This window comes from Bubalus kerabau, chromosome X (genome assembly GCF_029407905.1).
Source record: "Bubalus kerabau isolate K-KA32 ecotype Philippines breed swamp buffalo chromosome X, PCC_UOA_SB_1v2, whole genome shotgun sequence".
Lineage (NCBI taxonomy): Eukaryota > Metazoa > Chordata > Mammalia > Artiodactyla > Bovidae > Bubalus > Bubalus kerabau.
Window position 1 is genome coordinate 112,648,806 of NC_073647.1, and position 14,415 is coordinate 112,663,220.

General features: G+C 36.7%; 1 protein-coding gene and 1 non-coding gene across 6 annotated transcripts in view; one reads left to right on the forward strand and one right to left on the reverse strand.

Moving 5' to 3' along the window:
• MTMR8 (myotubularin related protein 8) overlaps positions 1–14,415 on the forward strand; it is a 226,315-nt gene that overhangs the window by 95,914 nt on the left and 115,986 nt on the right. For 4 of the 5 annotated variants that reach the window (XM_055565465.1, XM_055565466.1, XM_055565468.1 and 1 more), the window contains 4 exons: positions 1,418–1,543; positions 2,425–2,474; positions 8,787–8,987; positions 11,570–11,698. In XM_055565465.1, coding sequence (XP_055421440.1) covers positions 1,418–1,543; positions 2,425–2,474; positions 8,787–8,987; positions 11,570–11,698 — 506 coding nt within the window. The remainder of the gene's footprint in view (positions 1–1,417; positions 1,544–2,424; positions 2,475–8,786; positions 8,988–11,569; positions 11,699–14,415) is intronic. The other variant, XM_055565467.1, reaches the window with a different exon arrangement.
• Positions 14,129–14,232, reverse strand: LOC129640479 (U6 spliceosomal RNA). The gene has a single exon (XR_008708846.1). It is a non-coding gene; the product is annotated as a U6 spliceosomal RNA (small nuclear RNA).

A 14,415-nucleotide genomic window follows, 5' to 3' on the forward strand; every position in this document is an offset into this window, starting at 1 on the left:
AGTGAGTACATCTGATCATGGCACTTCTCTGCTTTTAAAACTCCAGTGACTCCCTATTGCCACCAGATAAAGTGCACACTTGTCAATCTGAACCTTGCCCTCCTGGCCAGACTTGTCTCTCCTCACTCCCTCACTTCTAGTGTAGCCTCAACCACCAGGCTAGTTAATAATTCCTCACCTATGCCATGCCTCCTTGCCCTTGTAAATATTGTCAGATTATGCCCCCTGCCTGGAATATCCATTCCTCCTGGTCTATTGACAAATGTCTACTCATCTGACAAGGCCCACTTTAGTTGTCTCCTCTTCTTTAGTTATTATATGCCTTTGTTTTATCTGATGTTACCTTTCATTGTTTTAGTTATCATTGGTTTATAGTCATTCATTTAAATGTTTGTCTTTTTTGTATCCCCAGTGCACACTATAATGCATCTTGTATAGTCACTCAGTAGTTATTGGCTAGGTGAGTAGATGAATGAATGTGTGAATAAATGCCCTTCTTCCTCACCTGAGAAAATCCTACATTTTCTTCAAGGCTCAAGCTTCCCTGGCTCCTACAAAAAGCTACATTACCCTATAGCATCAGTTTTTCCACTGCATTGTATTTCTTTACCTTTGGTAATCCTGAATAGTTTGCTCATTGAAGGCAGAAACTGAGTCTCATCTTTGTATCTCTAATCCTTAGCATATACAAGACATAGAGGGATACATAATTAAGTGCTAGAATGAATAAGTGAATGCTCAATAGCTCCCATTGCCAAAATTGCCCAGGTTGAGTAACTGCCCATATTTTTACATCATTTTGATTATATAGAAACTTACCTAAGACAGGTAAACCTCTCCACCTTAAGTTAAAAGTATTTATATTAGTAAGACTAAATGGCTAAAGATTCCGAAGCAAATTACTGTCAGGTCTGGGACTGAGATGCAGAACTGTCTTGTTTTTTAGCATGAATTCTTCCTCTTGCTCACTCCTCGCTGTAATAATTGATCCATGTCTTCTTCAGAAGTTCTATAAATGTAGATCTTCTTTTGTTTTTCTTTTTACCCATATCATGTGCTGGTTTTGGTTTTCTTTTCCTATTAGGTAAGCTCACCTTCTGTTACATATCTTTATTTTCTTTTTCATTCCCCATGTGTGCATGCTCAGTTGTGTCTTACTCTTCACAACCCTATGGACTATATAGCCTATCAGGCTCCTCTGATTCTCCAGGCAATCCTATGGACAGAGAATAGTGGAGTGGGTTGCCATTTCCTTTTCCAGGGTCATTCCTCATATAGGATACCAATATTATGAGAAGAAATTAATGTAGCCCAGTTAAGACCAAGTTCTCTGCTGTATTGATGGTAACCATATATAATTAACCCAGCATGCTATGTAAAAGTTGTTTATGGTACTTTTTGCCTCTTGTCTTTACAGGCAGTGAAGGTAGAAAAGACCAATGTCTTAGTCCATTGTTCTGATGGGTGGGACCGCACAGCACAAGTTTGCTCTGTGGCCAGCATCCTCCTAGATCCATTTTATAGGACATTCAAAGGACTCATGGTAAGAGAGCAGTGATTGGATTTTACCTTGCACAAGTGGGTGATTATGAATAGATCAAATATAACTCTCAACCAACTTGTTTTCTATAAGAAAAAGGTCTACAAAAACAGCTCTCATTTTCAGTTTACCTTCTTTCACTAAAGTAGGCATTTACAGTCTACATACTTTCCATTGCACACTCAACATAGTTTCTTCCCCATGAGAAGATAAGTTGGATATAATAGGCTGGTTGGTGTGAGGTAAAGGAAAGACTCAAAAAGTTAATAAAGTTTAATGGATGATTGTTAAATAAGCAAACTGATGGGCTCATCATCTTCAGTGTCAGCTGTCTTGATGTCAGACTGATGTTTGTTTTCTGGTGCTGAATCCAACACTTCTTACTTTGTCTTTCTATGAAACAGAACTTACAGTAGGAGTTTATCCTCATTTTTCTTTTGGAAATGCTTTATTTTTTTTTTTAATGGTTGAAATGCATTTATACCAAGATTTGTTCTTGGTACAAACTCAAATACTGCCTTTGGATTCCTGTTTCTTCATAGGTTGAATTTACTATGTTTATCAAGATTTTGTTATGACTTATATAGCCTGTCACACATTATGTAAAAGCAAAAAAAACAAAACAAAACAAACAAAAAAAAAGTGACACTGAGTACAAATCCAGAATGATTTCTCCTGAGAGCTTTGAAATTTGAAGATAGCCTTTATAGGTCTTTAAAGGAAATCTAAATTACTTATTTATCATTTGGGAAATTAAATTTATGATCATTCAACACAAATTTGTACAAAGTCCACTTCAGCAAAGTGTTTTGATACTTTATAGGTATGATTAATTAATTTTATGATTTTTCTAATGCAAAGTTTTCTTTTTCTATAAAATAAAGATCCTGATAGAGAAGGAATGGATATCCATGGGCCACAAGTTCTCCCAAAGGTAAAAATATCCTCATTTTAAAGTTGGAGGCTAAGGAGAATTCAGTAGGGTGAGATTTATCAAAACCCTGATATATTCTTGTATAAGAAGGAAGAATAAGTTGAACATGGCATAAATCTCTTTTCATCAAGAAACACATATTCCATACATAATGCTAAGGAATTAGGGACACAGGAGTAACTAGGCAATCATATCTGCCTTCAAAGTGAAACAAATGATTATATCAAATCATTAAATATTTCAAGGAAGACTAGACATCACAGGCCACAGAGGAAAAAGAGCTTAACAAGATAGGCTTCCAGGAATAGGCAATATTTAAGGATGAATTTTAGGGACTGAATAGGAGTTTGCTAGAGAGAACAGTGGGCATTCAGGTAGAGGGAGTAATATCGAATGCAATGCAACTTTTAATCTTTTATAAGAAAAAAAGGCATTTGCACATTTCTGTTCTTTGGTAAGAGGTGGATGCAAGGACTTATATTTATTTAGTGATCTAGTGCTGTTATAAGCCAAACAGCCTCACTGAGACTTTGTGTGTTAAGAGAATAACAAATATTTATCAAATACCTAACAATATGCTGTAAACTATGTGAGACACTGAGCTGATAACAAAGGCACATAAAATATGAGTTTTACCCTCAAGGAGGTTGCTATTCAAGTCTTATTATCCCACATTGGTGTGTATACATTTAATTTCTTTTGATTACTACTCTCTAGCTATTTGGGTCCATCCATTTGTTCTTCTTTTGTCAACAAACTTTGGTCCAGGCAATATGCCAGGTTTTGAGGGTACTATATTGGACCAGATGTGTTTGCTGTCCCTTCTTTTATAGAAAATAAAATCAGTGATGACAGTATAGTATGATATGGGCTTCCCAGGTAGCACTAGTGGTAAAGGACCTGCTGGACAATGCAGGAGATGTAAAAGATAAGGTTTAGGTCCCTGGGTTGGGAAGATCTCCTGGAGGAGGGGATTGTAACCACTCCAATATTCTTGCCTGGAGAATCCCATGGACAGAGGAGCCTAGTGAGCTACAGTTCATGGTCACAAAGAGTCAGACATGACTGAAGTGACTTAACACACACACATAGTATGATAACTGCTACAAGGGAAACTTACCCATGCTGGGCAAAGGAAAATTCCTAGAACTGGTGGTATTTTAGAACATTAAGAAGATGAGGTTGATCTATTTTTAGGTTTTGAGAAATCTCCATACTCTTTTTCACTCTGGCTGCACCATTTTATATTCCCACAAGCAAGTAGGATGGTTCCCTTTTCTCCATATCCTTGGCCAGTATTTGTTATGTTTCTTTTTCAGTTTCTTTTTGGGTATATATCTGAGAAAAAACAAAAACATTAATTTAGAAACATACAATGCACCCCCGTGTTCATAGCAGCATTATTTACAGCTGCCAAGGTGTGGAAGCAACCTAAGCGTCCATCAATAGATGGGATAAAAAGGATGTTGTATATATAAATAGATATAGAGTGGAATACTACTCAGCTGTAAAAAGCAGTGAAACTTTGTCATTTGCAGCATCATGGATGGACTTTGGAGGGCATTATGCTAATTAAAATGAGTCATACAGAGAAATAAAAGTACTGTATGATATCACTTGCATGTGGAATCTAAAAAATACAACAAACTAGTGAATATAACAAAAAACTAGCAGACTCACAGATGTAGAGAACAAAGTAGTGGTTAGGAAGAAACTAGGGAAGAGGGGTAAAGAGAGGAGTAGGTAGGAAAGGTAAAGGAAAGACTCAAAAAGTTAACAAAGTTTAATGGATGATTGTTAAATAAGCAAACTGATGGGCTCATCATCTTCAGTGTCAGCTGTCTTGATGTCAGACTGATGTTTGTTTTCTGGTGCTGAATCCAACACTTCTTACTTTGTCTTTCTATGAAACAGAACTTACAGTAGGAGTTTATCCTCATTTTTCTTTTGGAGATGCTTTATTTTTTTTAATGGTTGAAATGCATTTATACCAAGATTTGTTCTTGGTACAAACTCAAATACTGCCTTTGGATTCCTGTTTCTTCATAGGTTGAATTTACTATGTTTATCAAGATTTCATTATGACTCATATAGCCTGTCACACATTATGTAAAAGCCAAAAAACAAAACAAAACAACAAAAAAAAAAGTGACACTGAGTACAAATCCAGAATGATTTCTCCTGAGAGTTTTGAAATTTGAAGATAGCCTTTATAGGCCTTTAAAGGAAATCCAAATTACTTATTTATCATTTGGGAAATTAACTTTATGATCATTCAACACAAATTTGTACAAAGTCCACTACAACAAAGTGTTTTGTAGGTAGGAAATTTTTTAAGAGGGTTATGAAATTATATGAAATCATTTGTCTGAAACTTGTGAAAATTATAAAGCACTATAGATTTAAAGAATCTTTCATGCAAAAAAAGTTTTAAAAAAGAAGATTTGTGTAAATCAAAACTATAATAAGATATCACCTCACACTGGTCAGAATGGCCATCATCAAAAAAATCTACAAACAATAAATGCTGGAGAGGATATGGAGAAAAGGGAACCCTCTTGCAAAGTTGGTAGGAAAGTAATTTGATACAATCACTATAGAAGACAGTATGGAGATTCCTTTAAAAAATAGGAATAAAACTACCATATGACCCAGCAATCGCACTGCCAAGCATATACCTTGAGGAACCAAAACTGAAAAAGTCATATGTACCCCAATATTCATTGCAGCACTATTTACAATAGGTAGGATATGGAACAACCTAGATATCCATTGACAGATGAATGGATAAAGAAGCTGTGGTGTGTATATACAATAGAATATTACTCAGCCATAAAAAAAAAAACAAAACACATTTGAGTCAGTTCTAATGAGGTGGATGAACCTAGAGCCTATTATACAGAGTTAAGTAAGTCAGAAAGAGAAAAACGATGTCATATATTATCACATATATATGGAATCTAGAAAGATGGCACTGATGAACCTATTTGCAGGGAAGGAAAAGAAATGCAGATGTAGAGACAAACTTATGGACATTGGATGGGAGGGGGAAGGAGAGGGTGGGATGAAAGTAGAGAGTAACATGGAAACGTATATACTACCATATGTAAAAAAGATCAGTTCAGTTGCTCAGTCGTGTACGATTCTTTGTGACCCCATGGATAGCCAATAGGAATTTAAAATAGATAGCCAATGGGAATTAGCTATATGACTCAGAGAACTCAAATTGGGGCTCTGTAACAACATAGAGTGGTGAGATGGGTGGGAGGTAGGAGGTGGGAGGGAGGTTCAAGAAGGAGGGGGCATATGTATACCCATGGCTGATCAATATTGATATATGACAGAAGCCCAATACAATACTGTAAAGCAGTTGTTATTCAATTAAAAATAAATAAATTTTAAAGAAGATTAAAGATTTGAAAGAAATAGTGGGTGTTTTGTAGAATGACTCCTTAGGAGAAAAGAGGGATAAAGACTTCCATCCAAATGAAAACATTTAGCTTGAGGTATAACCAAGAACCACCCTTACAGCAGAAAGCAAAGAGGAACTAAAGAGGCTCTTGATGAAAATGAAAGAGGACAGTGAAAAAACTGTCTTAAAACTCAACATGTGAAAAACTAAGACCATGGCATCTGGTCCCATCACTTCATGGCAAATAGATGGAGAAAGAATGGAAACAGTGAGAGACCTTATTTTCTTGGGCTCCAAAATCACTGCAAATGGTGACTGAAGCCGGGAAATTAAAAGATGCTTGCTCCTTTAAGAAGAAAATTAAATCCTTGCTCCATAGAAGAAAATCGATGACCAACCTAAACAGCATATTAAAAAGCAGAAACATTACTTTGCCGACAAAGTTCCACATATAGTCAAAGCTGTGGTTTTTCCAGTAATCATCTATGGATGTGAGAGTTGGACTATAAAGAAAGCTGAGCACTGAAGAACTGATGCTTTTGAACTGTGGTGTTGGAGAAGACTCTTGAGAGTCCCTTGGACTGCAAGGAGATCCAACCAGTCCATCCTAAAGGAAATCAGTCCTGAATATTCATTGGAAGGACTGATGCTGAAGCTGAAACTCCAATATTTTGGCCACCTGATGTGAACTGACTAATTGGAAAAGACCCTGATGCTGGGAAAGATTGAAGGCAGGAGGAGAAGGGGACGACAGAGGCTGAGATGGTTGGTTGGCATCACCCACTCGATGGACATGAGTTTGAGCAAGGTCCGGCAGTTGGTGATGGACAGGAAAGCATGGAGTATTGTAGTCCATGGGGTCACAAAGAGTTGGACATGACGGAGCAACTGAACTGAAGTGATAAATAAGCATACCTCTTCATTGGAGACTACATGGAAGGACAGGTGGAGAAGGAACTAGGTTTGTAAATGTCCAAGGCAGAAGTTAGATATTTTTACTTGATGGCCTTGATCTTTTTCATTAATACTATAGACGTCAATGTTAAATGTGTCAGGGTTACAGAAGATAGCTTAAAATTTGCAAGAGCTGTAAGCGTTAATGGGAAAACTGTGTTAAGGATATACATAAAGGTTGCTGCTGCTGCTGTTTAGTTGCTTCAGTCGTGTCCAGCTCTGTGCGACCCTATGGACTGCAGCCCGCCAGGCTCCTCTGTCTATGGGGATTCTCCAGGCAAGAATATTGGAGTGGATTACCATGTCCTCCTCCAGGGGATCTTCCCAATCCAGGGATTGTACCCAGGTCTCCCACATTGCAGGCCAAGTCTTTACTGTTTGAGCCACCAGGGAAGCCAAAGGATACTGGAGTAGGTAGCCTATCCCTTCTCCAAGGGATCTTCCCGACCCAGGAATTGAACCCGGGTCTTCTGCATTACAGGTGTATTCTTTACCAGCTAAGCTATCAGGGAAGCCCATTAATAAAGGTTACTTGGGAGCAATTAAATTCCAGCTGAGTATGGAGACTTAAGTTGTCAATTTGCCTGGTTTTAAATTTTTCTCAAGCAGCATTCATCAGTCAGGATGTGGAAGTAGAGAACATAGCTTTGTTTGTTCCTCAGTGGTTGGATTTTGAAGGAAAATAATGACAAAAAAGACCAGAAAGTTGAAGAAAATGGGGAAAGAATAGTTGGTGGGGGAAGATCTAGAATATAGAGTGGTAAAGAAGCTAGGAGGAATCTGGCAAGTAGAGAGGTCCAAAGATGAGGGCTGGATGAGGTAAATTGAGCAGCTTTTGGAAATATAATATGTGGTGATCAGAACAGGATATTGAGATTAAGGTTTCAAAGTGGAGGAAGCACCTTCAGTTAACATCAAGAAACATGGATGCCATGGATACACAAGCCTGATGTGAAGTAGATAGAGGTAAAGATCGGTGAAATAGATTAGTTAGTTAAAGAGTCTAAGCCAATGTAGGTCATCTACATCTACTCCAAAGATAAGTACTTACAACTGGAGTCAGATTCTTCAGAAAATGTAGAGAAGTGACCCAAATATTGTAGAAGACAACACTGAGGAAAATGAATGAGCATGACCCATAATGGAAGTATTTTTAAGAGAGTAAAAGGAGTAGTTGAATGCAGTGGTAATGAGGAGAAAATTGATCCCACTTCAGCTTTCTTTTAGGATTATGATACATGAAGAGTGAATGACGAGCCTTCTCCATTTTATTTGGGGCCCAAGAAGTAGTGTCCTTGGTGAGGTAGATTTCAATTATATCAAAAGATAGAAAATTCAGTGTAGAAGTTAAGGATGCCATGTATGTTTACAGTGGATTAGGGCTTCTAGTGGATGGTAGAGTTGGGAAAGAGCATCATGGGAGAAAAAACATTAAACAGTTCTAGGATGAGATTTTTTTCATTCATTTAAGGAATGTTTTAAATACTATTTTCACACCAGGCACTGTCCAGTAAACAACATAGATATGACCTTTGCTCACATTAAGCTAAATGTAGCTGTTAAATTAATTAAAGTTAAATATAATTGAAAATTCAGTTCCTTAGTCATACTAGCCACATTTAAAGTGCTTAATAGTGACTGCCATATTGGACAGCACAAATATGGAACATTTCAATCATTGTAGAAAGTTCTATTGTAGAGAATATAAAAGGAAATAGAATAGATGACCAAAAGGTTTATGATCTGGATAATGGTGAAAGTTGCTGGTGTCTAAGAGGTCCACTGGGATTAATGAACTTTGAGATTCTAAGTTGTATTTTGGCATTAGGTATTTCCCTACCAATTCCAATACAGAAACTGAAGGTGACCTTGCTATAGCCTGTTCCAAACAGTGTAATCCCTGATGTTAATCATTGTCTTTCTTTACCTTTACTTGTATCTCTTAGGTGTGGCCACCTGGATGGGGACTCTAAAGAAGTATCCCCTATTTTCACACAGTTCCTAGACTGTATCTGGCAATTAATGGAACAATTTCCATGTGCCTTTGAATTTAATGAAAATTTCCTGCTGGAAATTCATGACCATGTTTTCTCCTGCCAGTTTGGGAACTTCCTTGGAAACTGCCAGAAGGATCGAGATGATCTGAGGTGAATTCAGTTTGTGAGAAAACACTGAATTAGGGAGAGGAGATCAGTATAAATTTACTACTCACCCTGAATTTGGGACAGCAGTTCACAAAAGGGGAGGAGATGACAACTATAAACATAATTTTTGAAGCATAAAACACTTGGTATTTGTATGGGTATTCCTCAAAACCTCAGATTCTTTATCTGTAAAATAGGGTTAATAATACATAATTTTCAGTCTATCATAAGGAACCAATAAAGCAATGGATGTGCAAGGATTTTATAAGGAATGAGTGTATGAGTAGTCATTAGCTACTATCCTTTATCATTTGTGTCTAAGATCACTAAATAGCAGGTCATAGGCCAAATCTGGCTTAACAGGTATATTCTGTTTCATCTGTAGAGTAATTTTTAAACTGTTAATTAGTAGTTAGCATTTAAATATCATGATATTTCACATAAAAATCCAGTTGTTTTAGGATTTTTTTCCAAAATCAAAAAGCCATTGTGGCAAAATATTCTGCAATATGAGGAACTCTGGCAGTATTGGACCTGCATTTTCTAATGGCAATAATCAGTTGGAGCTGAATAATAGCCTGCTCCATTTGAATGAAGCAAGCTCACTGTTGTTTGCCACAATTCTCACTGCTCTCTGTTGTTTATTCTCAGCTCACTTCATATGTTACTTCTCCAGCTCCTATAGGCACTTGAATTGGTACCAGACTTAAACTCTAACATCCTCACAGTGTATAAAATGTAAATAATTTTTGAAGTTGACAATACAGAGTTTCTGGGAATAGCATTCTCCTTGTTTTAGAGTCAGAAAAAAAGAATAGAGAGGGGAAGTGACTATCTCACAATCCACTCTAGTTTCAGAGTTGTTAATTGAGTAGCAGTTAGCTCAAGGGATGGTATGGGGAGGGAGGTGGAAGGGGGGTTCAGGATTGGGAACACATGTACACCCGTGGTGGATTCATGTTGATGTATGGCAAAACCAATACAATATTGTAAAGTAATTAGCCTCCAATTAAAATAAATAAATTTAAATTAAAAAAAAAGTTCTCAGGCCCAGCTATGATATATCCTGGATAAGTCAGATGATATCTCTAATTCTGTTTTCTTGTTAACACTGAGAACAGTGGTGAATTTTGCTGCTTCAAAATCTGTAGTTACTTAGTAGCTTCTGTGCACATTTCTATTTCATTTTGCAACTAGAACTTTCTTACCCTCTTCCCAAATGCTTATAAACACATTTGTTCTGTCTCTGGCCTGCTTTTCTAGCACTAAAATCAGAGATCTTTTCCGTATACTTTTTCTCCACCCTCTTAAAATGAGGCTAATATATCCTCAACCCATTCCTCACACAAATCTGAATCTACATGTAAAAGTATGAAATTTAAAAATTTTAACATATGCTTTAATAGTGGTTATATAAAACAAGCAGACATATCATTCATCCATGAAAGAAAAGACATGGACTCTAGGATCAGAGAGACCTGGGTTCAGATTTTGGCTCTGTCACCTACTAGCTGTGTGACTTTTTGCAAATTAATTTTTGTCTCATTTTCTCATTATTATTTTGGGAATAAAATATCTCACAAGGTTTTATTATGAAATTTAATAGGGTATTTTAAGTAGAGTCTGGGACAGTGTTTGACACATAGTAAATACTCAATAAATACTACTTACATTACCACTGCAAGATTTTTTTTTCTTTTTTCAACCAACAACAAATGAGAAAGATGCATATACAGTTCCTTTGGCCTCATTGAAATGGTCTGAGAATTCTAAAAGTTACAAGACTATAATTTTTACGTCATATATCCCATATCACTTCTCTTTGTTGTCCTCCTAGAGCTTTCTTTGACACTGTATGAGCAAATGAACTTCCCATGTGTGGCTACACAGCAGCTTTCATTGGGGACAATGAATTCCATGCTTTTTTGTGTTAACTAAGTCGCTCCCCAGGGACTCAGCTAAGGGATAAGAAGAATCAGTCTTGTAATATAAATATCAAAATCAGTGCTGCTCACCTAGGATAACTCACAAATATTTGCTAATATAAATTGCTACGTTGTCTTTCACTGTCTTATACCTTCTGAGGGGAGGAGAAGCTGGTTTGAAATAAAATATAGAAAAGCCAGAAATTCACCTCTTGTCTGTTAATTTACCAGATTTTTAAAAGGAATTCTAGATTTTTAAAAAACTGGAAAGGTTATTCATGGAATCCAAGATTTGGAAGACACCTTAAAGATCACATTATACAAATGAGAAAATAAGCCCAGAAAGGGCTAGGGACATCCCTAAGATTACATCACTACTCTGTGGCAGAGACAGAGTCTCTGCATATATACTCAGCACATGTTTCTCTTCAATGTGGAACTCTTTCTAATCTCTTTAAAAATGGATAAGTTGAAGCCCAGATAATTTGTTACTCTATCATTCTTCATTACCATTTATTTTTATTTTCCTTATATCATATCCTAGCCTTCTGTCTTAGGTTACTTGTTAATAGAATTTAGATGATTGTCAAGTTCAGCAAATCTATTGATGTTACCTGCTTGCTGCTTTTAATTTTTTGGCTTGTTTTTCTTTTCTTACAGAATATATGAGAAAACCCATTCAGTGTGGCCTTTCTTGGTTCAGAGGAAACCAGACTTCAGGAACCCTCTCTATAAAGGCTTCACTATGTATGGGGTACTAAATCCTAGTACTGTGCCCTACAACATTCAGTAAGTTCCTAAGTTGTTCATCCTTTCTTACAGCAAACCCCAAGGCCTCAGTTTCTTTGCCTCTCCTTGTATAGCTGACATCATCTCCATAACCCAAGCTATGGAGTAGGACATTCTCTCCCAGATTACCCATTCCTTGCTGCCTCTGAAAGCAAGACCACACTCCCATTGGTTTTCAGGGCTTTGTAGTTACTTGCTTAGGGAAATAAACAAGAAACAATAGTTTATTTATAGTAGTACAACCAGTCAAGATGTAGGTTGTTTCATTCCTTTTAGTCTTTCCTTACGTATTTCTCTTCTTTCTTATCCTTTTCCCTGACAAAGAGAAGGAAAAACAGAGAAAGAGAATGTGCTGATATAGTTTGTTCTACTTTCCCCACAAAGTGTTAAGTACAGGGTGCCATGCTCACTAACCACAATTCAATGAGTACAAGACAGAACTGAATGCATTTATTAAGTATAATGGTTTATATTGTATATTCTGTAGGATTTTATATATGTAAGATCATATCATTTCTGAATAGATATTGTTTTAATTATTACTTTCCAATTTGGATGCCTTTTATTTTCTTGCCTTATGTAGAACTTCCAGTGCTGAATAGAAGTAGTGAAAGCGAGCATCCTTATATTGTTCCTTATCTTAGGGGGAAATCTTTCAGTCTTTCTCCATTGAGTATGTTATAATTTTATTTTACAAATGACCTTTATCATGTTTGGGAGAAGGCAATGGCACCCCGCTCTTGTACTCTTGCCTGGAAAATCCCATGGATGGAGGAGCCTGGTGGGCTACAGTCCATGGGGTCGCTGAGGGTTGGACACGACTGAGCGACTTCACTTTCACTTTTCATTTTCATGCATTGGAGAAGGAAATGGCAACCCACTCCAGTGTTCTTGCCTGGAGAATCCCAGGGACAGGGGAGCCTGGTGGGCTGCTGTCTATGGAGTTGCACAGAGTTGGACACGACTGAAGCAACTTCATTTTATCATGTTTAGGACATTCCGTTCTGTTCCTGGTTTGTTGAGTGTTTTTATGATGAAAGTGTTTTAGATTATATCAAATGTTTTTTCTGAATCATGTTGAGATGCAGATAATTATGTGTTATTTTCTCTTTAATTTTATTTTTTGTTTGTTTTTGTTTGGCCACACTACACGGCTTGAGGCATCTCTGTTCCCTGACCAGGGATTGAACCCAGGGCATGGTAGTGAAAGCTCAGAATCCAGGGCATTAGGCCACCAGAGAACTCGCTCTTGTTAATTTTGTTAATGTGGTGTGTAGCGCTGATTGATTTTCAGATTTTGAACCAACCATGCTTTCCTAGGGTAAATCCCACTTGGTCATGGTATATAATCCTCTTAATATGCTGCTGCATTTAGTTTCCTGGTATATTGTTGAGGATTTTTGCATCTATATTCATAAAGCATATTAATCTACAGTTTTATTTTCTTATAATGTCCTGGTCTAGCTTTGGTATCAAGGTTATAGTGACCACATAGAATGAGCTGAGCGTGTTCCATACTCTTCAACATTTGGAATAGTTTGAAAATAATTATTGTTAATCCTTCAGTGTTAGTAGAAGTCACCAGTGAAGCCATCTGGTCCTGAATTTTTCTTTGTTGGGAATTTTTTGATTACTGAATCAAAAACTGTTATAGGTCTGTTCAACTTTTTTAGTTCTTGAGTCATTTTTGGAAGTTTGTGTGTTTCTAAAAATTTTTCCATTTCATCTAATTTGTTGGCATGCAATTGTTCATGACTTTCTCTAGTATTTTTCTTTATTTCTATAAGTTCAATAATAAAATACCTAACTTAATTTATGGGAGAAGGCAATGGCACCCCACTCCAGTACTGTTGCCTGGAAAATCCCATGGATGGAGGAGCCTGGTAGGCTGCGGTCCATGGGGTCGCTAAGAGTCAGACACTACTGAGTGACTTCACTTTCACTTTCCACTTTCATGCATTGGAGAAGGAAATGGCGACCCACTCCAGTGTTCTTGCCTGGAGAATCCCGTAGACGGAGAAGCCTTGTAGGCTGCAGTCCATGGGGTCACACAGAGTCGGACACGACTGAAGCGACTTGGCAGCAACTTAATTTATGATTTTTGTAATTTGAGACTTTCCTCTTTTATTTTTTGAGGCCAAAATACCTTCATTTAATGTCAAAAGCATCTTGTACATAAACTGGATAATACATATTAAATGATGCATTTCTGTTACTTTTAGGGATTTGAGGGGCATTTTTCCAGTTTTATTGTGATATAATTGACATATAACATGGTGTAAGTTTAAGGTATATAGTGTGATGATCTGATACATGTAAATATTGTGAAATGCTCACCACAACAAGATCAGTTAGCACATCCTCTACTCATACAGTTACCATTTTGCTGTTAGCTGTTATGGCGAGAACATTAATGCTCTACAATCATAGCAAAATTTGGAATGATTCATAAATTTGCATGTTATTATTTTACACCTGTCATGCTAATCCCTGTATCATTCCAACTGTATTATATATGCTGCCAAAATGAGCACCCTCTCATTGTTTTTAATCAGTTTAACTTAACATTTTATTGAATTTATTAATCTTTTCAAAGAACCAACTTTAGTTTTGTTGATATTCATTTATCTCTGTTTTAATCTTCATTATTTCTTCCCTTATGCTAACTTTGGGTTTAATTTGCCTTCCCTTTTTAGCTTCATAAGGTATAAGATTAA